This window comes from Mustela nigripes, chromosome 2, assembly GCF_022355385.1.
Source record: "Mustela nigripes isolate SB6536 chromosome 2, MUSNIG.SB6536, whole genome shotgun sequence".
In the NCBI taxonomy this organism is placed as follows: domain Eukaryota; kingdom Metazoa; phylum Chordata; class Mammalia; order Carnivora; family Mustelidae; genus Mustela; species Mustela nigripes.
In genome coordinates this window covers 97,835,805-97,861,268 of record NC_081558.1, presented here as the reverse complement: position 1 = coordinate 97,861,268, position 25,464 = coordinate 97,835,805, and the positions used below count along the sequence as shown (strand labels likewise).

General features: G+C 38.7%; 1 protein-coding gene across 1 annotated transcript; it reads right to left on the bottom strand.

The window, feature by feature from the left end:
- Nucleotides 1–4,134: 4,134 nt before the first annotated feature.
- On the bottom strand, nt 4,135–15,773 carry CSTA (cystatin A). The gene is made up of 3 exons (XM_059387999.1): nt 15,669–15,773; nt 8,028–8,129; nt 4,135–4,379 (listed from the first exon to the last, which is right to left on the bottom strand). Exons 1-3 carry the CDS (start codon nt 15,732–15,734, stop codon nt 4,251–4,253), a joined length of 297 nt encoding a protein of 98 aa, XP_059243982.1. The 5' UTR covers nt 15,735–15,773; the 3' UTR covers nt 4,135–4,250.
- Between the last annotated feature and the right edge of the window lie 9,691 nt (nt 15,774–25,464).

The window sequence follows — 25,464 nt, the reverse complement described above, 5'->3', positions numbered from 1 at the left end:
AATAAATACCAATTCTACACAAACTCTTCCAAAAAGTAGAAGAGGAAGACTTTCCTACTCATTCAATGAGACCAGTATTATACAGATACCAAAGCCAAAGACATCATAAGGAAACTACAGATCAATATCTCTCATGAATATGGATGTAAAAATCCTCAACAAAATGCTAGCAAACCAAATCTAGCACATAAAAAATAATTACACACCATGACCACATGGGATTCATTCTAGGAATGTGAAGTTGGTTTAACATTCAAAAACCAATTAATGTAAAGCATTATAGTGAAAGAATAAAAACAAAACCACATGAACATCTTAAAAGACACAGAAAAAAAAGGCATTTGACAAAATCCAATAGCCTTGGGTACCTGGATGGCTCAGTGGGTTGGGCCTCTGCCTTCAGCTCAGGTCATGATCTCAGGGTCCTGGGATCGAGCCCCGCATCGGGCTCTCTGCTCAGCAGGGAGCCTGCTTCCCCCTCTCTCTCTGCCTGATGCTCTGCCTACTTATGATCTCTCTCTGTCCAATAAATAAATAAAATATTTTTTAAAAATCTTTAAAAAAAAATCCAATAGCCTTTCATAATAATGATTAAAAAAAAAAAACCCTAAAAGAAAATGTCACCAACTTGATAAAGGGCAATTCTACAAAAACCCCACAGCTAATAGCATACTAAATAGTGAATGACTGGATGCTAAGATCTTGTTCTCTAAGAATCCCTTAGGGATCCTGATCCCTAAGATTAGGAACAAGACAACAATGCACACTCTCACCACTTCTATTTAACTTTATACCAGAAGTTCTAGACAGTAAAGGCGAAATAAAAGATACTCAGATTGGAAAGGAAGAAGCAAAACTCTCTCTTTGTAGATGGCATTACCTTGTTGTATAGGAAAATCCTGAGAAATCTACCAATAAACAAAGTTCAGCAAGTTTGAAGAATACAAGGCCCAATATACAAAAATTGATTGCATTTCTATACATATGCAATTAACAAGCCAAATGAAATTAAGAAAATGATTTCATTTACAATAGCATCCATAAGAATAAAATCATTAGAAATAAATTTAACAAATATGTGCAAAACATACTCTGAAACGTATAGAACACTGTGGAAAGAAATTACAGAAAATGCAAATATTTGAGGAAATATCCCATGTTCATGGGTTGGAAGGTTTCTTGTGTTAAAATGGCATTACTCCTCAAATCTACAGATTCAATATCCTAGCTGACTTCTTTGTAGAAACTTAGAAGCTGATTCTAAAATTCATACAGAATTTCAAAGGGCCAGAAGAACCAAAACATTCTTGAAAAAGAAGAACGAAGTTGGAGGATTCCAACTTGTTGATTTCAAAACTTACTAAGAAGCAACAGTAATCAAGAAAAGTGTGGTATTGGGCACCTGGGTGGCTCACTCAATTAAACATCTGCCTAGGTCATGTTCAGGTCATGTTCCCAGGGTCCTGGGATCGAGTCCAAAATTGGGTGCCCTGATCAGTGGGGAGTCTGCTTCTCCCTCTTCCTCTGCCCCTACCCCCCTCTCATGCTCGTGCTCTCTCTCAAATAAATAAAATTAAAAAAAAAAAGTGTGGTACTGGCTAAAGAAAGATATGTAGATTAATGGAATAGAAATGAGGGTCCAGAAATGAATTTATGACTGTGATGTTTTGACAAGGGTGCCAAGACCATTCAGTGTGGAAATGAACAGACTTTTCAACAAATGGATAGCCACACAAACAACTAGGTAGCCCACTTACAAAATGATCAGGTTGGATCCTTACCTCACACTATTTATAAAAATTAACTCAAAAGGGATTAAGTGCCTAAAGGTAAATATTAAAACTACACAACTCCTGATGATTCACAGACCTGTACCCCTGTGACAAATAGTATATTATATGTTAATTTTTAAAAAACATTAAAATGTTTTTAAAAGTGAAAAAAAAAGATAAACAACTCTCTAAGTTTTCTTAAAAAAATAAAACTATATAACTCTTAAGAAAACATAGGAGTAGGGGCACCTGGGTGGCTCAGCGGGTTAAAGCCTCTGCCTTCTGCCCGGGTCATGATCCCAGGACCCTGGGATGGAGCCCCACGTTGGGCTCTCTGCTCAGTGCAGAGCCTGCTTCTCTCTCTCTCTCTGCCTGCCTCTCTGCCTACTTGTGTTCTCTGTCAAATAAATAAATAAATAAAAATCTTTAAAGAAAAAAAAAAAGAAAACATAGGAGTAAATCATTATGTGCTTGGATTTGGTAAAGGATCCTTAGATCTGACACCAAAAGCACAACTTAAGAGAAAAAAACACAATTTGGATTTCATTAAAATAAAAACCTTTTACACTTCAAGGACAGCATCAAAAAGTAAAAAGAACCACAGAAGAGGAGAAAATAATTACAAATCATACATCTGATGAGGGACTTGTATCCCAAATACGCAAAGAAATCTTTTAACTCAATAATAAAGACAAATTGATTTAAAAATGGGCAAAGGATCTGAATAGACATTTTGCCAACTAGGATATGCAAATGGATATTAAGATCATGAAGGGGGGGTGCCTGGGTGGCTCAGTGGTTTAAAGCCTCTGCCTTCAGCTCAGGTCATGATCCCAGGGTCCTGGGATCAAGCCCCACATCGGGCTCTCTGCTCAGCAGGGAGCCTGCTTCCCCCTCTCTCTCTGCCTGCCTCTCTGCCTACTTGTGATCTCTGTCTGTCAAATAAATAAAGAAAATCTTAAAAAAAAAAAAAAAGATCATGAGGGGTACTTGACATCATTTGTCATCAGGGAAATACAAACCAAAACCATAATATGATACCACTTCATGCCCACTTTGATGGCTAGACTCAGAAAGGTAGAAAATAATAAGTGTTCAGGATGGGGAGAAATCCCAACCCTCCTACACTGCTGGTGGGAATGTAAAATGGTGCAGCTACTTTGGAAAACAGTCTGTAAGTTCCTTGAACAATTAAACATACAGAGTTGCCATATGAAACAGCAATTTCACTCTTAGGTATCAGTCCAAGAGAAATGAAAACATGTATGGACAAAAAAGAAAAGTATGCAGATGTTTATACATTTCCATAATAGTCAAAAAGTGAAAGCAACCCAAATATCCACCAACTGATAAGCGGATGAGCAAAATATCCATAAAACTGAATAATCTTTGGCCATAAAATGGAAAAAAATATCAGCACATGCTTCAACATAGATGAATCTCCAAAATATGCCAAGAGGAAGAAGCCAGTTGCAAAAACCCATATGTGATTTCATACATATGGAATGCCTAGAATAGGCAAATTTACAGAGACACATAGAAAGTAAGTAAATTAGTGGTTGCTTAGGGGTGAAGATGTGGAGGAAGATGGGGGATGATAGCTATAAGGTATGGGGTTTCTTTTTGAGGTGATGAAAATGTTCTCAAATTAGCTAAGCGACAGTTGCACACATTTTTAAATATATGAAAAACTATTGAATGGTATAGTTTAATTGGGTGAAGTATATGGTATATAAATTATTTCTCAATAGAGTGTTAGAAAAAAGAAAAATAGCAACTAAATGAAACATGTGGTTTTGGATTGGAGCTCTTAGCAATTAAAGACATTTTGGGGACGACTGGGGAAACTGAATGGTGTCTGGGGACTAAATGTTAGTAAATCTATCAGTGTTAATTTTCTGATTTTGACGGTTGTATTTCAGCTATTCAGAAGAAAATGCTGGTTCGTAGGAAATGCACCCTGAATATTTGTTAGTGATGGGTCATCACTGTAGGTAACTTACTCTCAATGCCTGGGAAAAAAAAGTTTTTTTGAGACTTATCTGTAAGTTTGAAGGCATTTCAAAATATAAATGTATTTTGTAAAATTCCTGATTTAATTTTAAAATGTGAGGCTAGGGGATGGAATAGTGGATTCTCCTCAACCAGAGGGCACTGCTAGTACATGATCTAGCCTGCCTATGGTGTGTGGGAATGGTCGTAGTGGTAGTCTCATCCTTTAGCAGGTCTCATTGGGCCTGACCAATTTCTCTGTAAGATTTCCAATTGACATTAAGTTGCACGGAATTTCTTCTCTAAAACAATAATGTTGACTTTGAGAAAGAAAAGGTGAATACTATTTAGTACAATAAAAGAGAAATGGTTGTAGAAATCAATTTATTTGAAAAGGAATGCTTCTTTATTGATAGTTACATTTATTAGCAGGGAACATTAATCAGTAGCCAGTGGAAAACATCAGACCACTTCGGGAACATGCTGCTAAAAGCCTGTGATCTCATCGTCCTTGCTTTTGTCAGTCTGGTAAGCAGTAAGTGTCAAAGTAGAATTTTGTTGAGGAAGGCCTTTGAATACTTTCATGTGAATATAACTATTATCACCTACTCGCACCTAAAAGATAAACAAAGAAAAAAAAATGAAAAGGAGATTCATTCAGATGCATCTATGCCAAGGGAAATAAGCTTTTCAGGAACAGTATTTCTAGATCAGAATTCTTAGACCTTGATTTTCATAAACCTACCACCTTATTTTATGAGAAAGGACAGGCTAAAGGCATGGCAAGAGGCATAAGCCCTTATTTTATTTCATTATTTTATTTTATAATTTCCTACTGCTTGGGCACAATGAAAGTGTATTTCATTTTCAAAGATGCACAGAGCAAGAAAACAAGTGACAGTCTCCTTATTGATTCTGTTTTCTGACTTCCAGACTGGGGTACTTTATTAGCCACATGATTTGAAAAGGGAGGAGAAAATCAGAATTGTCCTAGAAAATTTGGGAGGTGTGGTTCCCATATCTATATTAGCACCTACATTATAAAAGCCCACTGATAGGACTGAGCAGAGAGCAGGGGATGGACAGTCTATAGTGTCCCTTTAAAGTAAAGGGATCTTGCTGGTTAGTCATTGGTGTGAAAATTGAAATGGGGGCACCTGGGTGGCTCAGTGGGTTAAGCTCAGGTCATGATCTCAGGGTCCTGGGATCGAGTCCCGCATCGGGCTCTCTGCTCAGCAGGGAGTCTGCTTCCTCCTCTCTCTCTCTCTCTCTGCCTGCCTCTCTGCCTACTTGTGATCTCTGTCTGTCAAATAAATAAATAAAATCTTTAAAAAAAGAAAAGAAAATTGAAATGGTAGTATGGGCATGAACCTGAAACCTAGAAAATCATGATGAGAATTTCTACTTTTGTTTTTGGTTGGGACAATAAAAATTTTGTCTTAGAATAATATTTTTTATGTTCTGATGTCCCTTCCTAATTAACAAATGCCATTCAGCAAATGTTTACTATGATTCAAAGGCTATGATGAACATTGTATATACTTCTTACTATAGGCCTGAACAAAGGTAGAAAAATAACAGTTTTACAAATGGAGAAGCAGATTAGAAGAGATTAAATAATTTTCCATAAATCTCTCAGCTAGTAAGCGACAGAGTCAAAACCTAAATCTAGAGTCCAAAATCGATGTTCTTTTCACTCTATAGTGTAACCACTTTTTTTTCATGTAGGTTCCACACCCAGCATGGAACCCAGTGCGGGGCCTGAACTCACAACCCTGAGATCAAGACCCAAGCTGAGAGCAGGAGTTGGATGCTCAACGAATTGAGCCCCCCAGATTCCCCTACAGTTTAACGTTTTAAAAGTATTCTGCGTTTGGACAGGACATCAGCCTTTGCAGACATTATTAGAAGCAGCACAGCCAGTAGATAAGAATCAGACCACCTGGGTTCAAATCCTGGCCCTCTCTTATAATTGTATGACCTTTGTTAGTTACTTCATCCCCCTGAGGCTCCATTTTCTCATCAGTAACACAAGGGAAATGATCATACTTATCTCATAGATTTGTTGAGAGGATTAAAAGAGAATACATGCTCAGCTCTTAGAGCCTGGCACGTTGTAAATTTCTAGCTCTTTTATTTCACACAACACCTGGCAAAGTAGGGTTTTTTTTTAATTTTAATTTTTTATTTTGTTAAGAGATTTTATGTATTTATTTGGCAGACAGAGATCACAAGTAGGCCGAGAAGCAGGCAGAGAGAGAGAGAGAGAGGAGGAAGCAGGTTCCTTGCTGAGCAGAGAGCCCCTGGGATCATGACCTGAGCTGAAGGCAGAGGCTTTAACCCACTGAGCCACCCTGGCACCCTGCAAAGTAGGTTTTTATCTGAATCATGCAGATAAGGGCATTGTGGCTCAGGGAAGATGAGGGGCTGTGATCACACAGGGACTCCTAGTGGAACAAGTTGAATAAGGTTCCAACCCGGAACTGTCTGACACCAGAAAGCCTGTAGCCCTTCCATTCCTCCACCTGCCTCTTGATAGATAGATACTTGGGAAAGAACACAGAAGGTCACTTCACCAGAAAGACCTTAAATGTAGAGAGCGGTTCAGAGCAGAGATCAACTAGACAGCCAGGAAATAATGAGGGAACTGGAGTTAGGAGTTGTAATCCAGTAGGAGAAATTTGACTAGGCAGGTGGTCTCTCTCTCTTTTTTTTAAATCCTTTTAGGTAGGTGGTCTTAAGGGATGGAATTTTTAAGTTTTCTGAGGAGTTTTTTAAGAAATGCATCAGCTGGTTACTATATGAAATTTATGAACTTAGACTAATTATAAATTATTAAAATAATGATCCCAATTTTGATGGAATGTTTCTTGTCTTCGAACAAAATCATTTTTAACTGGAAAAATGTTTTTCAGCTGTGAAGAAAGCAGATTGAGAAAGGGGGAAACAATGTTGCTGCTTTCTAAGTATCAGGCAGGATCTCATTCATGTGAGCCACCCCAGGACCTGGCATATACTAGGAGCTCAAATTTGGTAGGACTGGGCTGATCCATTTACATGACCCAGTGTTGTAATTTTCCTATGCTGAGGTGGTTAGGACCTCTTACTTTATTGTATTTTACTTTATTTTTTGCAGAAAGCATTAAAAAATATTTCATTTATTCATTTATTTCTCTGAGAGAGGGAAAGAGAGAGCACAAGCAGGGGGAGCAACAGGTAGAGGGAGACGCAGGATCCCCACTGAGCAAGGAGCCTGATGTGGGACTTGATCTTAGGACCCTGAGATCATGACCAGAGACCATGGCAGATGCCAACAGCAGACGTGAGCCACCCAGGCATCCCTGAAAACATTTTTTTAACATTTTATTTCTTAAGTAGCTAATTGTTAAAGAGGAATAAGCCAGACTGTGCCTTGGTCAAATGATTTTGTAAATCTCAAGTATATGTGTTTGAATGTCTGTTGTTATTATTTATTTATCTGATTTATTAAATCAGAATTATCATCTCAGTGTGAAAGAATGAAGATGGGTCTCAAATATCGATGGTTGACTAGTTGAATTGTTTCCCTCTTAACTTCACAACCATTTTCTTCAAATAGAACTGGATAGTGCATCATTTAGTTTAATGATATAGTTATAAAATTAATCTTAAAATTATTTTAAATGCTCCACTGTTTTAAACTATACCTACAGTGTCACAAATTGAATCCACTTACTTGAATTGACAAATGATTTTAATTTTATTAACCAGAATACTGTGTAAAGAACAACAGTAGCTTTAGTTATTTTCCCACCCAAAATTACTTTAAATCATTCCTAAAATCCATTTAATTTAGACACATAGATTCACAAGGATTCCATAAAGAGTGGAATAAGTTTCAAGATAGCATCTGGTCCAGCTCCAGGCCTTCAGGCAACCGAGATATCCTCTCATTTCACACAAAAAGCGCCACGGCCACAAACTAAGCATTCTTGGAAACATTATGAAATTTCTTTCTATACAATTTCCAAAAATTGTAATTTGTAAATTCTAATTGTAATTTGGAAGGAGTCAATTTGGAAAGCTTTCTAAATTCACAGGAAACAGATGGTGGCAATATATCATCATCTGCCAAATTTAAGAGTCTAACACTTGGGAAATTTCATTTAGGACAACCAGAAGGGACAAAATATATGGTCAGGGTAACAGGGAACATCACCCAAAGTGGGAAATGCAGTATCTTTTAGTACTGATGTGAACCCAGTAAGGATGTTGAACTCTAACCTTAATGTAGTAATTTATTCCAGCAACTACTTGAGTTTTATACTCTACAGCTTCAAATTCTTCATAAGTCTCGTTTGTTTTTTCTTCAAGCTGAGGTTTAACCTTAGAAGGAAAAAAAAGGAAACACATTATATCAAAGCTATAATGGATTCCACTTATGTGATTTTCAAGTCTGGGAAACTCGTGCTTCTAAAGGTCCTCAAATATCATAATAAGAACTATTTTCAGTATTTCAAGGAAAAGAAAAGATCTGCCTTTAATAAGATTACATGAGCTAGCTAAAATGTTAAATTTTGTGGCTTTTGGCTGAATTTGCATCAAGTCAGTGTGGTAATATGGCAACATGGTAATATTTTCACTAGTAGAACTCTGATATATATGTCTTTGATTAATAAAAATGGGAGAGCAATAATTACTATTTCACCTGAATTTTTTTTTATTTTGAAGTAATTTCAGACTCAAAGTTACAAAAATAGTATAGTATACCTCAAGATCCTTGATCTAATCACATCTGTAATTTCCTTTGCCATGTAAGATAGCACATTTATAAGACTCAGGGATTAGGATGTTGGCCACCATTCTGTCTACAACAGAGGGATTATAAACTTTGGTGGCAGCATGCCTAAACCCTGACATGACAAGGGAATGGTGTGTCTCAAATTCAATATGTGAACTTTTACTGGATTTACCAGTTTTCAGTATCGGTCTTTCATTCCTTCTCTCAGCTGAGGCTGATACGCTAGTTGCCACTCTGTTCTCTCTGACTCACTCTCTGTGAAGAGTAGGGCTCCAGAATTCTGCCAGAGCTTGAGATAAATGAAAGGGAAAGATTTGGGGGTGGCCTAACTGCTCCTGATACAGATCTGCTGCTCTCAGTTTTCCCGGCTTTAGCCCCGTGCCTCACTCTCATTGTCCTACGTTTCTGGCATTGCTCGTGTTTGAGCCGTTTGGAATTCTGCACCACGAATCCGCTTGCTGCTGGCTCATCACTCCCATCTGGGGTTGGGCTCCATCTAAGTGGCCAGTCATTTTCCATTGTTCATCTGTTTCCCATCTTCCAAGGTTTGGTCAGTATCTTTGAGGTGGTGTTTGCCTATCTCCATTGTCTCTCTAGGTGTGGGCTTGTGCCTTTTCCCCCTTATTTTTTCCTGTCATCTAGAGGGAAAAGAAAATAGATGTGTATGTTCAATATACCTTGTTTCTTGGATAGTTGCCTCCCTGCTATTCACTCAAGCATTTTACATGTTTCAGGCTGGTCTCCCATGCATCTAGGTTCTCCCAAGGCCATTCAGGCCTTCCCATCCGTGGGCGGACATATTGAATTCCTTTTCTATCAGCCCCTTGGTTTGGGTGCCAGAGTTGGTTTTCAAAGATGTAAATGTTTCCCAACTTTTTGAGTTCTTAGACCACTTTTGAGGGTAAAACACTTCACGGACCACCACCCATTTCTCCTGTGACCTTCAGAATAGATGGGAAGAAGGTGTTATTGCTTTCTTGAGATGGAAAATGAAGCTTCAGAGTGGAGAAAGGAAGAAGACAAATTGTGAGGAGGAAAAAATCAGAAATGGGAAGTGGGGAATGAGAGAGGGGGAAAAAGATAGAAGTGCAGAGAGAAGTCAAGTAAGGAGAAGAGTTACTGTTTTCTTGCTTCTCCTATCTAACACTTCTGAGTCAATGCTGGGTACTGGTCAAGTTAAAAGCTGAGTTGGAAAGGGTTAATCTCCAAACCCAAAGTTATCCAGTTAAATCTTATTTTACAAACGAGAGGACCAAGGCTATGAAGAGACCATGACTGCTTAAGGCTGAAAAATTATTAATTACAGTTACTTAAGGTTTTCAATCCCTTGCCCGATAGCTTAAGTATCTGATTTATCTGTTGTAATGATCTGTATTCCTTCTGGTTTCCAGTCTTTTAGTCATTGTTTTTTTTAACCACATATCAGAAAATTTTATTTCTATTTGTCCTTGTCTTAAAAAACATACAAAATCTATAACATTTTCACTGCATCGGTGCAGTTTACAAGTCCAGAGTCTTCCATAAGAGAGCTGATTTCCAGTGTCCTGGTTTGTTTTGGTAAGTACACGGGCACCTGTCAGACTGTGTGCCGTGATTTCAGGTTTACGGCACTTAGAGCCTGTAGCCTTGCTCTCTCTTCCCAGTAGAATAGGCTGGTATTCTTCTAATGTCAGATGCTATGAACCAGGGGTGGGAGGGGTGGAGGTTGAGGTCGAAGCTGAGGAGCAGGAAAGGGGCAAAATAAGAAGGAACTGGTCAGTGAAACCTTAATTTTCAGAAGGCAAGCTTGGTACTGAAAGACCCCCCCAAGGGATGGGTGCTGGGAGGGTGGATGTCAGCTGGGAGTGGTGGTCTGGGACCTGCTGGAACACAGACAGACCTTGAGCTGAACACAGTTGGTGTTCCCCTTCCCTAGCCTTCCATACACAGTCGTGGCTGAGATGATGGAAGAAACAGTATGAGCCCAGCCACTGTCACTCGGGCCCCAGCCCGGAGAAGGACGCTCTCAGGGAGGAGCGGCTGGTCAAATACAATTACCCTAGGGTTGTTCATATATTTTTACTGTTGTAGGGAATGAATCTTGGTGAGTTGTTAGTCCTCTGGGATCTGAGGATTTGAGCTGTGTTGCACCCAACACACCTAGGCACTTTCCCTATCTATAATCATTCTGCAAAAACTTTAGACTATGCATAAAATAGGGAAGAATGGATAGAAAGGTAATAGTGGCAACATGGGTAGGCCATATTTTGGCATGTTTTCCAGAGAAGGAAGGAGAGTTTGGGTTTAGCATGAAAGTGTAGTAGGGCTGATGAGAAATGACCTATAGACATTTGTCATCTGTTCGTTTTTGAGGGAAGGGCAAGCGTGGGGCAAGGCACCTAGTATGCAAGAAATGATGGCACCCCACGTAAGAGAGGAAAGGCAGAGTCTTTGACTAGAGGGAGGAATGAGATCCAACAAGGGATATGGAAATTGGGAGTGTTCTTGTACCAGCTGACGGCAATCTTTAGGAGACGGAACTGAGACACAGGCTGGAGGGGCCATGGGGATGGGAGAGATTGAAAAGCCAAGAAGAGAGAAGGCCCAGGTCCACCTCTCTGGGGCTCTAGAAAAAGGCCAACAGGATGTGACTGACAGGATGTTCCGGCAGCCCCAGGTTCCTGTTGCAGTTGTTCGCTGGCATACATTCATAAATTTGTACTGAGCGAGTTTCTGTGGTTCTGCAACTTCCTTGAGCAAAGTTCTCTGAACCTGGAGCAGAAGCTGAAGAGGAAGTGGTGGCAATGGGGGTGATGTGTAATTGAGGACTGGAATGCCGGAATTTCACAGGGTCAACAGAAATCAAGGGTGGAAGAATGCCTGAAGCCAATCACGGTCCAGGCTGGATGAGCACTCAAGTGGGCCTGAGCATGTTCTGTTGATGAAGATGGGAGGGTGAGGGCCTGAAAGACCGTGGTGTGGCTGAATGGCAGGTTCTCTGGGTGTGGGGCAGTGGCAGAGGTGATTGATGGGGAGGCGCCGGTCAGAGAGGAGAACACAAATGTGTGGGTGAGTGACAGCGGTGACACGCTGAGCTCCGGGGTGCGGTATCCATGACGGTATGCAGAGGGGGTGTTTGTATGGTGTATGGTCTGTGTGGATGCCAGGAATGGCATTCAGCAATTAGGTCTGACGTAGGGGGTGTGTGTATGTGTGCGTGTGTGTGTCTGTATCTACCTGTGAGTGCGTAATAGTACCCTTCATTTCCCAGAGTAATTATTGAAATGACAGTTCTTTCCTGCAATAAACGTGCTCAGAATTCCCATCCCAATTCTCAGGTCAAATATAACCCTTATTGCCTTGAGTGTATCCCCTTTCTAAATTTCTCTGAAGGCAAGAACCATCTTCCCTTCTGTCCCTATAGCAATTCACACAGTACTGTGTACATAATGTTTTCTGAATGAAGAAACCAGGGCTGTTTTTCTTCATGGCACCTTGTCTTCCTAGAAGGAATAAGAGGATATAGAAGGGGATAGCAGAGACACTCAACTAATACAGAGAATCCTGGGAAAGGGGATTTCTTTCATGTGTACTTGGGAACAAGCTCTATTTGCATCCTTTAGTAATATGTGATACATAACTACCATTCAGTTCAGTCTCCTTCATCTTCAGAATGGGGACTCTTTTCTCCTGCCTTCAGAAATGTTCAAGGCTCCTCAACCTGGAACTCTTTGTTTGATTTTCTTCTCTTTCTGACCTTATCCAACATCCCTCTTTCATTTTTTTTTTTTAAGTAAGCTATTTATTTATCGGAGAGAGAGAGAAAGTGGGAGCACAAGCAGGGGAATTGAAATGGCAGGCAGAGGGAGAAACAGGCTTCCTGCTGAGCAGGGAGCCAGATGTGGGACTCTATTCCATGACCCGAGCTGAAGGCAGACACTTAACTGGCTGAGCCATGCAGGCATCCCTCCCTTCTTCATTGTGACGTCAAATTCCTTAAACCTGCAGTTCCCACTTTTTCTTTGATGCTTTCACCTCTCTGTGAGATGGCCTCCCATTCCTTCCCTTCTCTCCCAGATGGAGTTCTTCCTTCAGCTGGCATTCCACTGAGAAAACTCTCTGTTAAGGAGAGCGAGAGCCGATAAACTTAAGCTCCTCTAAGAATACCTGCATTTTAAAAAGAGTGGCAGTATCGTAGCCAATGCGGTTTATCCGAGGCGCGATTATTGCTAATTAAAAAGTGAGTTAAAAAAAATAGAATACATTAAAAAACAAAGGGATAAAATGACAAGGGAAACGACAGGTAGTGGTGGTCTTCCTTAGGACCACCTCAGATCAGACTAAGTGTATAACTCCCAACACCTGCCCATTTGCCTGACTCTGACTGGGCACCTAACTAACTCTGTAATCTTGGAGAAGATGTTTGATTATATTTCTTCACCTACAAGTGGTTTTGGTAATACCTGCCTCTTGGGGTTGTGTGTGTGGAGATTAATTTTATCCTTCATGGGAAAGTGCTTCCTAAACTGCCCATTCTTCTGCCTTCTAATAGTTATTTGGGAATTGCCCCCTAAGGTTCTCCTGGGAGAGGGAAGCCAAATGATAACTGGGAGCTTAATACCTGAGAAGCTGAACTACTACACAGTAATTATTCACTTGAAAGTTAGGAGCTTTGATGGGCAAACTCTAATGTCCTTCCTGGTCCCAAACCTATGATTTAAACAATGTTCTTAATTGGAGATTGTTTTATTATGTTTCAGTTATCCTGGCTTCTCTAAATGGACTCTAAACCCCTTGAGGACAGGGACCATGTCTTAAAGTCCTTATGTATCTTCTGTAACATTTAATACAATGCTGGACACCTAAGAGATAGTCAAGAAATGATTCATTGGTATTCATTTCTCAAATTGATTGAAATCCGAGGCTGGCTGCTCACACGGATAAGGCAATTTGCCATACCACATATTTCCCTCAACCCCCATGCTTCTCCATGTTCCTGCCACTGTATAGTGGAAAAGGCAAGTGGTCAAAAATCTGAAGATAGGCTAGCTTCTTAACTAGGCAGGTATTAACCTCTTTGAATCTCAGTTTGAAATCTCATCTGAGATATGGACATGATGATTTCCTTCCCTGTGCTGGGGGTTATAAAGACCAAATGAGAGGTCAAATGGAGGACAAGGCTTTTAAAACCACAGTGCACCTTTCTAAGAGTGATATAACTATTGTTCATACCTATCTCTCATTCTGCCTCCTTGACAGGGCTGGAGCCTGAGGTAAGCAGCAAGAAACACGCTTTCAAATTAGTTTCATAATTTAAGATGTGGCTCACAGATGGTTTTTTTTTTTTTAATGCAAGGCCTTCTTATAGCTTCTTACTAAAAAAATTATTCTTGCTAACCAAGATAGGCTTTTTAAAAATCATTGAAATTTTCTGCACACTCTCTTTATGTGGAATCTCTGTTATTCCCCCATTTCCCTTATAGCTCTGTTTCCTGGAAAATCTCAGGGGGATTTTCCAAGGTCACGGGTAACTTTGGGCAAAGATTTGAAGCAAATAACTGTGAAGCCTCACCTATGCATATTTTTTTCTTGTTTTCAGGTCATTTTATGCACATCACCTTAGGTAGTCCTTACAGCTCTGAGATCAGCAGAGCAAAAGGTGTGATCTTCATCTTACAAATAGAATTAAGAATTTTTTTTTGCAGGGCTCTGCTTTTGTTTTTTATTTATTTTTTAAAAAGATTTATCTATTTAAGAGAGAGAGAGAGCAGGGAGTGAGGCAGAGGGAGAGGGAGAGAGTCTTAAGCAGACTGTGTGCTGAGCGCAGAGCCTGACACAGGGCTCGATCTCAGACCCTGCGATCATGACCTGAGCTGAAACCAAGATTCAGAGGCTCTACAGGCTGCACCACCCAGGTGCCCCCAGTGTTCTGCTTTTAGAAAACCCATCTCCCGTAGGCCTCTTGGATTTACGTATCTCCAGATCTGTAGCCAGTGAGGTCATGGACAGCAGCCTGGGTATCACCAGGGAGCGGGCTAGAAATTCAGGTTCTCAGACCCACCCTACCCCAGATTCTGAGTCAGAATCTCCATTTTAACAAGACCCCCAGGTAATATATGTATACATTGAAGTTTGTGAATACTGAAGATTGAGAATTCTGACCTCAAATAAAGGTACTAATGACTTAACATTATCTTTTGGAAGAAGGAAAGCTACAAAAGTATCTTTTTTCAAAAAGAACTCTTGAAAGGGAAACATTTATCCCCAAAGAATGAGTTGACAGAAATCCAGGCATCGCATCTCTAGAGAACATTCCAGAGCCTTAACATAGAAATCCTATCTCTTTCACTTACACAAGTAGCCAGTCTTATTTGCCAGGGTCATAGAAAGAAGTTTCAGAGAGAAAAAACAAGGAATGATACAAGAAAATAGGGAAACAATTTACAAACCTAACATGATAATTTATATATATTTTCTTTTCATAAAATAAACAGTATAATAAAATTTTATCATATAGATGATAGCTAACCAAACATGTAAAAAATGTATCAACTTGCTAAAAACATTGAGTTCTGTTTTCACCATCATCAGTTTCAGAATCAGCATAGACTATGCCACTCCCCTTCTAGTTTAATCATATTCTCAATATGACGAGACTATAATTTTTTCTATGTAGTCAAATTGGCAGGAAGTGTGGAAGTGGATTGTCTTTGCAATGTTGCTCTTCATTTAACCCATTTAAAAAAATTTCCCCGCAAAGCGTGCGAAGTCTAGTTTGTCAAATTGTTAAAAAGCTGATTTAATTACATGTTGGCTCCATTTGGTAAGATTAGAAGCTTCATCAGAAACTGAATTAGTAATCCTGGACTCATACATTGGAAGCCTATAAAGATGACCCAATATAAATTCTTTTATAAATGGGGAAACTGAGGCTCTGAGAAGGGATGTTACATGTTCAAGATCACTCTCGTGGTTGGGATTATTAGAGGTTTCAGCCGAAAAGGTTTTTAGTTGTAAGGAAGCCTGAACAAAACCGCACATTTCCCAATGTTCTGCTGGTTTTCATGTTCACCCACACGCGTAACACGGCCCCCCTAGGAACCAAGATTTTGGATCAATCCTCTTCATGAGATATACCAACTCACCTCATTAGCAATCTCCTGGATTTCTGGAGTGGCCGGTTTGGCTTCAGTTAAGCCTCCAGGTATCATTTTGGCTAATTGCTTCTTTGCTAGGCAGGATGCTGGAACTGAAGTGATCAAGGAAGCGTGGAGACTCTGGTTTTTAAAGAGGGTGTTGCTCAACAAGCTCCACCTCCAGAAGGTTCTCTTTTTCACAAAGAGCAAAAAGGCACAGGGAAAATGAATATTTCTCAAAGCAAGCCATGCTGCTTCCTCAACAGAATAGGCCAGTAGGAATTGGGGAGATTGAGGGCTGAGGATGAACAAATGGGTGTGCCTGCCGAGTCACGTCCTCACAGGGAGTCAGACTTCCCCGCGTTCTCTTTGACGTTGGTTCCATCCTGTTGCATCTGAAGAATGAAATCTGGAGCCACGACCAGAGTTTCCCAATGTGTAAAACCTCTAATACAAAGTTTTATACTTTAAAGGTATATGTATTAATAATGTCAAGGTTGGTTGTTTAGAATTTATTCGACTTTATAAAGAAAGTAAAAGAGTCTGGAGAGCCTTGGCTGGATACTTGAATTTTACTGTTTATTTGTGTGTTTGTTTTATACTTCTAGAACTACAGAAAAACACAAAGAGTAAAACAACAATCACCTATATTCCAATCGCCCAGATTTAAAACTTTTAACATTTTATCTTACCTACTTTCCCTATTTTCTTTCCTTCCTTCTCCCCTTCCTTCCTCTCTCTCTTTCTCTCTCTCTCTTTCTCCCTCCCTTCCTTCTTTCATAGTTGTTGTTAAGAAATACAGTATTACCGGTCTCCCACTCCCACCCCCGAGCCCCCAACTTTGGCCTCTGCAGAGATAAACTACACTGTGAGTTTGGTATCCTTCTAACCCATTTCATACATTTACCTAGTGTGTTTTTTAAAAAATTTACTTATGTTATATGATAAACATGTACTCTATATATACTTTTTTCTGTCTGGCATGTTTTTGAGATTTTCCATGTTGACACACAGATAGATCAGTTTGGCTTATTTCCTTTAATTGTTACTTGATGATTGATTGATCTCTATCTATCTACCTACCTACCTACCAACCATCATCTATTCTATCTAACTGCTATATGCTATTCCACATTTTACATACTTCTTCCCCTACCGATGAAGACTTGGGTTTTTTCTAGCTTTTTACCCTTATAAACAATATTGCGGGACGCCTGGGTGGCTCAGTGGGTTAAAGCCTCTGCCTTCGGCTCAGGTCATGATCCCGGAATCCTGGGATCGAGCCCCACATCGGGCTCTCTGCTCAGCATTGAGCCTGCTTCCCTTCCTCTCTCTCTGCCTGCCTCTCTGCCTGCTTGTGATCTCTGTCTATCAAATAAATAAATAAAATCTTTAAAAAAATCCAATATTGCATCTTTCCCTTTTGTACATATGTGACAGCTTCTGGAGGGAAATTATCTTGAAGCAAAATTGCTGTTTTGAGTGAATATTTACCTGCATTATTTTATTCGGTTTTTAGGGTATATAACACACACACATGATAAAAATGTTCAAAAGTAACAAAAGAGTTTCCAGTATAAGGAATTCTTCACCACTCTATTCCTCAGCCACCCTTCTGTCTTCTGTCATCAGCTTCTGTATCCTTCAGAGATATTCTTTATATGTACGAATATGTAAATAATTAACTACACACATGCATATATGTCTGTATATACTTTTCTTCTATAAATGGTACAAATGGTACCTTACCGCATAATCTATTATATGCTTTGCTTTATCCCTAACAATATATTTTGGAGGTTGTATTATATTATATATATATTTTGGAGGTTGTGTTATATTATTATCTATTATATAAAAATTATTATATAATATATAATATATGTATTATATCATATATTTAATAATATAATACAACCTCCAAAATATATTGTTAGGGATAATAATATAATATATAATATTATTATATATAATTATTATTATATTATTATTATATATATTATATAATATATATTTTATATATTATATATAATATTCTATATATTTTGGAGGTTGTATATTATTATTGTTGTATTATATTATATCATATTATAGATAATATATATTATATTGTATTATTATATAATATATTATACATTAATATTTTCATATTATAATTGATTATATAACATATATTATATAAATTATCTATTAGAAAGGTGCTTCATTCTTTATAAAGTTTGGCAGGTACTTGAAAATTTTTGGAGATAGGTGGGTGTCTTACAGGATAATCTAAGGCTTGCTATGCAGATGGATATCCATGGAATGCCCTCATCCATGTATTGAGAGAAAGAGCAAATGTGAATGACATGGTACTCACTCAAGAGGCCACCGGTCATCTGATGACTTAGCTCTGGCCATAGATAATCCTTCACATCTTCCTGTGACCTTTCTAAGTCAGGTTCTCTCATATTTAGGCCTTCAACTTTTTCTCAAGGTCACGTCCATTTCTGCCTTTCTGTTTACCAACTAGTTCAGGCGATACTTATCTAATCTCCCCAGTGGTCAGGCATGGGGTAAGCAGCATATCTTCCGTTCTCTTTCTAGAGTCTATGCCTGTTACTCTTGGATATTCCCCGTTGAGACTCAAAAATTTCTTTTAGAATCAAAAACTGACACAAAGTAAATATTGCTTTTGTCTTTACGTTTCTACTATGTCCTAGCTCTTCTCAAGGTAGTATGGATGCCTCTGATAGGGAAAAGTCACACACACGGAAGTGCAGAAAAGAAAAGCACAAAAATTAATATCTCTGTTAATAAAAATTAAAGTGACAAAAACAGATCAGAGGTTGCCTCTGGCTGGAAGTGAGAGAAAGGATCTAATACAAAAAGGCGCAGGAAATATTTTCAGGAGATGGTACTGTTCTATATCTGGATGGTGGTGGTGGTTATGCAATGGTGTCAATTACCCAAATTCATGAAATTGTACACTTAAAATGGGTGGACTTTATTGTATGTAAGTTACCTCCCCCCAAAAAAAGCTGAGGTAAAAAAGCACTACCTTTTAAACACCTTGTTTATGTGTCTCTTGTTCTTGCTTTTATATATATATATATATATATATTTAAATATTTAATTTATTTATTTGACAGAGAGAGACACTGTGAGAGAGGGAACACAAGCAGGGGGAGTGGAAGAGGGAGAAGTAGGCTTCTCGCTGAGCAGGGAGCCTAACGTTGTGCTTGATCCCAGGACCCTGGGATAATGACCTGAACCAAAGGAGATGCATAATGACTGAGCCACCCAGGTGCCCCTCGCTTTTATATTTTATACTGCTTCCTCTAATATCTTCCATTAGAGTCTCAGCTACCACTGCATCAACACATTGCCTTAAAAAGGGTTGTAAAGACCCCATTTGAAGTGTGTGCCCCAAAGGAGGACAAAGTTATTCCTCCTGGCAATGCTCATGGTGAGGCGCAAAGTAAGAGGTAAGGTTGATTGAAGATCAGTCATAGAAACAGGTGAAAGATTTTAAACTTGAATTCTCAGGTAACAGAGTTCACTAAAATTTTTGAGCTGTACAGAAACCGTGTGTGCTTTTGAAAGATAAAATTGGAAGCAATGTGTAGGCTGGATTGAGGGACAAGATCTTAAAGACAGAAAGATTGATCAGGGAGTTGTCGAAGTGGAACAATGAAAAGTTAATCCTGATCCAATGTTGTCTCAAGTGAATTGGAGAGGAATGGGTATGACAATTTATAAAAAGAGTATTGGGAGGGAAGTGGGGACAAGAAAAAAGGGAATCAGTGTTTCATGGAGGTATTTTGTTTGGATGACCAGGAAGATAACTGTACCATTAAATAGAATTTGGATATGTAGGAATGAAAACATATTTAAACAAGTTGGTCAATACTGAATATATAAATGTATAACTGGGAAAAGAAAACCATCTCTCCCCCTTTCCCAGGCAAATCCTAGGGAGAATGAAGACCTTGGCAAAAGAATTTAGTCAAACGATTGCTAATGTAATGCAGAGGCCTTAGTTATAAAAATTTGATTTTCAACCATATTTCATAAAAAGTCTTGTGGAATAAAAAAAAATGCTAGACTGGACATTCTAACTCCGTGAAAATGAGAAAGGAGAGAAGTCGAAGGAACTTAACATACCAATGATCTCTGGCGCAAAACAGGAGTGCTGGGTATATGAAGATCTTGCTTAATTTGAATTTATTCCATCTTGGTAAGTCACCAATAATTTAAACTTCTGTCTTGTTACTTCACTAAGAAGCACAAGAGTCTCTCCCATAGTAGCCAGATGTTAGCTTCCATGAAATACAATTATTTTTCAAATATGGTCTAGGACAGAACCTTTTTTGTATTATATAATTTATAATCTCTTTCTGAGAAGAAAGTAGCTTTCTTGATAACATACTTAAATTTCTGATGAACTTTGACAGGGATAAGACTCGTTTGGCAAACCCAATTATTTTCTCATAAAATAGCTACTTTTTATGAATGATAAGAATAAGTTTCTCATACTTTTCAGAGGACTATGAAGCTTGGGCTTTCCTTGTCATCATTAGGGCTGGACAAGGGCCTTGTGGAGAACTGCAGAGAACTGCAGAACCAGCCTTCAAGGAGGTGTTGGCCAACACTGGAACTGAGGAAAGCCATGTCAGTCCTGCCAACTAAAATCATGGTAGACCTGGAGGAGGGGCTAAGACCGTGGGAGGTGGGAGGAAGAGCCCAGGGGAAGGTGAGGAAGCATCAGTGGAGGGGAGGAGAGTTGGGGGTCAACAGCCCCTGTTCAGCAGATATTATGTTAGAGATGCACGTGGGCTGTTGAGCTAGTTGGTGGGTGGCAGCCTGTGACCATGGCAGACCTCAAAGGGCCCAGTGCTATCAATACTCATGGAACTAGAATCTCTGCTCTCGCTCTACTCCAACTCCATACACGGGAAAAGTGTAGGGAGTGTCTCTGACAAACTCAACTTTTGTCAGTCTTTCCTCACCCCATGTTACTACAGTAGTTTTCAAATTGCCCCCAAGGGCTCTAAAGGTTTCTCAGAGCTCCCCCAGGGCTTGGAGGGGAGGGGGAGAAGATATGGGGGAGGGGGAAAGAGGACTTAGCTACAAAGCTTTGCCTCCATTCTTTGCTTCAGCCAGAGCGGTGTGGCTAAGCACAGAGAAGAGGGAGTTCTCTGAAAGAATTCCTTTCAGAAGGAGTGCTCTATTCCTTTCAGAAGGAGTACTCTATTCTTACGAAAGAATTCCTTGTCCAGACCTTTTGGGGACAATGTTATGACTCTGTGATCTGGGTGTGAAGGTTGGCATCTTGTCTTTTTTTTTTTTTTTAAAGATTTTATTTATTTATTTGACAGACAGAGATCACAAGTAGGCAGAGAGGCAGGCAGAGAGAGAGAGATAGGAGGAAGCAGGCTCTCTGCTGAGCAGAGAGCCCGATGTGGGGCTCGATCCGAGGACCCTGGGATCATGACCTGAGCCGAAGGCAGAGGCTTTAACCCACTGAGCCACCCAGGCGCCCCGGTTGGCATCTTGTCTTGAGAAAAGCAGCTTTTATTCTGCTTTTGGAGAGAAGGGGAGACAGTTCAGCTAGCCAGGTTTCAAGAGGGTCAGCCTGTGCTTTAAGATGAGACTGTTCTCTGTGACTTTGAACCGCAAGCTTAAAAAAGTTGCCTAAACTTACAAAATGTTTGGTAGGAGTGGATTTTTTTTTTTTTTTTTTAAGGGAGCTCGTTGTCAGAGTTTCATGCCTGAATTGCTGTGTAGCAAAATAGAGCGGACAGAAGCGAATAAGAGAGTGAGCCCTTAGAGCTCGGCCAGACTCCTGGGGAGGTATAGTTTCCTCCTCTCCAAACTGGTCTCTTTGGCTGGGTAGTTCCCAGTTCCCATCTGGATCGCACATATTTGAGGTTTCATGTGGGATTCTCCCCCCCACACACACTTCTTTTAAATTGAAGTACAATTTATATGTGGCAAGATGAACACATTTTTAATGTATACCTCAATAATAGGTGCTTAAGTTTTTATAGTTGTATACACCCACATAATGTTATAGGATAGTTTCATCATCTCAGAAAGTTCCCTCATATCCCTTCCCAGTCACTACAGTCTGCTCAACCAGTACTTTTCCAGTTTTTAAATTTTATATAAGTGGGCTCATACTATTGACTTTCTTTTTTAAAACTTTAAATTCAATTTAGTTAACATGTAGAGCATTATTAGTTTCAGAGGTAGAATTTAGTGACCTGTCAGTTGCATATAACACCCAATGCTCCTTATATCACATGCCCTCCTTAATGCCCATCACCCAATTATCCCTTCCCCTTACTCACCTCCCATCCAACAACTTTCAGTTTGTTCTCTCTAGTTAAGAGTCTCTTCCGGTTTTGCCTTCCTCCGTGAAGTTAAATTCCACTTATGACAGAAATCTCATACTATAGATATTCTTTTGTGTTTGGCTTCTTCAGCTCAGCAAAATGATTTTGACATTCACCCATGCTGTTGCTTATATCAAATAGTTTACTTCTTTATTTCTGTATGGTATTCCATTATATGCATAAGCCATGTTTGTTTATTCTACTGATGGACATTTGGGTTATTTCTATTTTTGCTTATTTTGAATAAATCTACTATAAATAAGTCATTTCTCTTGAGTATATACCTAGGAGTGGAAATCCAGGGATATAAGGAATGGGGAAGGTTTAACTTTATTAGAAACTGCCAAAAAATTTCCAATGTAGTTTTACCATTTCAAACTCCAATCAATGATTCATGAAAGTTCTGGTTTCACCATCCACTTCAAAAATTTGTAGTGTTATGTTAGTCTTTTTAAATTTTAGACATTTCTGTGAATATATAGTGTATCTCCCTGTGATTTTAATTCACATGTCCTTGATGAGTAGTAATTTTTAGCACCTTTTCATGTGCTTATCAATCACTTGGATATTTTCCTTTTTTATTTTAATTCCAGTTAGTTGACATACAGTGTTATGTTAGTTTCATTTGTATGATATAGTGATTCAACAGTTCCATACGTCACCCAGTATGCATCATGACAAGTGCACTCCATAATACCCATCACCTATTTAAGTGATGTTTCTGGTAAACATCAGTTTGTTCCCTATAAGGAAGAGTCTGTTTCTTGATTTCTCTCCCTCCCCCTTTTTTTCCCTTGCTCATTTGTTTTGTTTCTTAAAGTCCACATATGAGTGAAATCATATGGCATTTGTCTTACTCTGACTGACTGATATTGCTTAGCACAATACTCTCTAGCTCCATTAATGTTGTTGCAAATGGAGAGATTTCATTCTTTTTTATGGGTGAATAATCTTCTATCATATATATACCACATCTTCTTTATCCATTCATCAATCAGTGAACACTGGACTACTTCCAAATGCCTTTGAATTAGTGCTTTTGTATTCTTTGGGTAAATACCAAGTAGTACTAGTACTACTATGGTTGTAGGGTAGCTCTATTTTTAACTTTCTGAGGCACCTTCATATTGTATCCAGAGTAGCTACACCAATTTGCATTCCCACCAACAGCGCATGAGAGTTCCCCTTTCTCCACATCCTTGGTAACACCTGTTGTTTCCTGTGTTGGTAATTTTAGCCATTCTGACAGGTGTGAGGTGAGATCTCATTGTAGTTTTGATTTGCATTTCCCTCATGGTAAGTGATGATGAACATATTTTCATGTATCTGTTGGCATCTGGACTAATGTCAGCTCATTTCTCCTGTTCATTTTTTATTTTTTATTTTTTTTTATTTTTTTTTTTAAAGATTTTATTTATTTATTTGACAGAGAGAAATTACAAGTACACTGAGAGGCAGGCAGAGAGAGAGAGAAGGAAGCAGGCTCCCTGCCGAGCAGAGAGCCCGATGCGGGACTCGATCCCAGGACCCTGAGATCATGACCTGAGCCGAAGGCAGCGGCTTAACCCACTGAGCCACCCAGGCGCCCCTCTCCTGTTCATTTTTTAATTGGATTTTGTGTATTTTGAATGTTGAGTTGTATAAGTTCTTTATACATTTTGAATACTAACCCTTTATCAGATAATGTCATTTGCAAATATCTTCTCCCATTCTGTAGGGTGCCTTTTAGTTTTGTTGATTGTTTTCTTTGCTATGCAGAGCTTTTTATTTTTAGATAGTCCCAATAGTTTATTTTTGTTTTTGTTTCCCTTGCCTTAAGAGACGTATCTAGAAAAAAGTTGCTAAGGCTGATGTCAAAAGGTTTCTGCCTGTCCTCTCTTCCAGGATTTTTACAGTTTTCTGTCTCACATTTAGGTCTTCCATCTATTTTGTATGTGGTGTAAGAATCATTTCGATATTTTCTTTCATGAAGCCTCTCTGCAAGTCTTGCCTCCTCCTTTTTTTCTCTATGGAAAAGTTCTTTATGTATTTTGGATGTGAGTTCTTCATCACACATGCATATATTTATATTGCGAATTTTCTTCCAGTCTGTAGCTTGTCTTTTTTACTTTCATAATGGGTGTGTTTTGATGAGTAGACATTTTTAATTTTGATGAAGTCCACTTTTTTCATGGTTATTGCCTATGTCATGTTTAAAAAATATTCACTGACATTAAGGTTCAGTAATATATCTTCCTATATTTTCTTTTAGGCATTTTATGATTTTAGCTTTTACATTTAAATGTATGATCCATCTCAAATTTATTTTTGTATGGTGTGTGAAGGAGATCAAATTTCCTTTGTTTTTCTTTATGGATAGCTAATTGTTCCAATATCACTTATTAGGGGGAAAATCCATCTTTCTTTCACATTGAATTTTCTTGATGTCTTATGCAAATAAGTTGACTATGTAAATGTGGGCTTATGCACTTATTATTAAGGCCTTTTCCCTGTCAGGGCCTGGTAAGCCAAGGAAATGGGGAAAGACAGCAAATATCAGGTATCTTGCCAAGGAAATCTAGATCCAAAGAGTAAGAAATACGGAAAGAAATGGTATATGGTTGTTAAGTTTGTTCTATTGCCTCTAAGAACAATGTTCCTATTGTGTATGTAGGTCTGCTCTTGGTAAAGGCCCTAAATGCCAACAGCTTATAACCAGTTACATGAACTTAAGCAGTGCTGTAGCCAAAATTGTGAGGCTCTCAGATTTCCGTCACTCCCTCAATACCCTTAGGTGTTACTGTACTCACCTATTTTTCCTATCTCATCTATTAAAAATTACTCTTACAAAAGAATCTGCAAATCTTTCACAAAAAAGTATAGATGACTAACAAAAATCACCCATGAGTGTTGACATGTGGCTGAGATGAAGAAATGTAATGGTGAGTTTTATGCATGCAATGAACAAATAAATTACAGGAAGTAGAGTGTTCATAGTACCTATCAATCACACAAGTTTGGTGTTCACCTACATTGTTGACATGTTAAAGCTGGTGTTTCCTTGCTTCAAAAACTTGTTCTAACTTTGTTAGACCCCAAGTGTTTCTTCTACCTTCATACTTCCTCAGGGACCCATCTCTATCCATTCCAACAGTCTAAAGTTGGCAAAAGTTGCTCACAAGGAAGGAGGTAGTTTTATATTATGGAAAACAACAATGTTGGATTAAATAATTCTAGAGAATAGTTGAAAACTTAATGAAAAATGTATCTAATTGTCCCCAGGTGTTTATATTACTTACATATTCTCTAGATTATAAACTTTATTTAAATATACAATTTAGTGACTGGTAAGTGTCTGCATTAAATCTTCTTTAGTGATTCTTTTAGTCTTGTTGAGGTATAATTGACAAAATTATAATATATTTAAAGTGTACATCGCATTGTGG

What these genes read in the sequence shown, in the direction of transcription:
- CSTA (XM_059387999.1), bottom strand. Translation starts at nt 15,734, where the DNA reads ATGATACCTGGAGGCTTAACTGAAGCCAAACCGGCCACTCCAGAAATC. An exon ending in TCCAGGAGATTGCTAATGAG is followed by an intron (nt 8,130 to 15,668) that starts GTGAGTTGGTAT and finishes TTTCCTTCTAAG; the next exon opens with GTTAAACCTCAGCTTGAAGA. An exon ending in GAATAAATTACTACATTAAG is followed by an intron (nt 4,380 to 8,027) that starts GTTAGAGTTCAA and finishes TTTATCTTTTAG; the next exon opens with GTGCGAGTAGGTGATAATAG.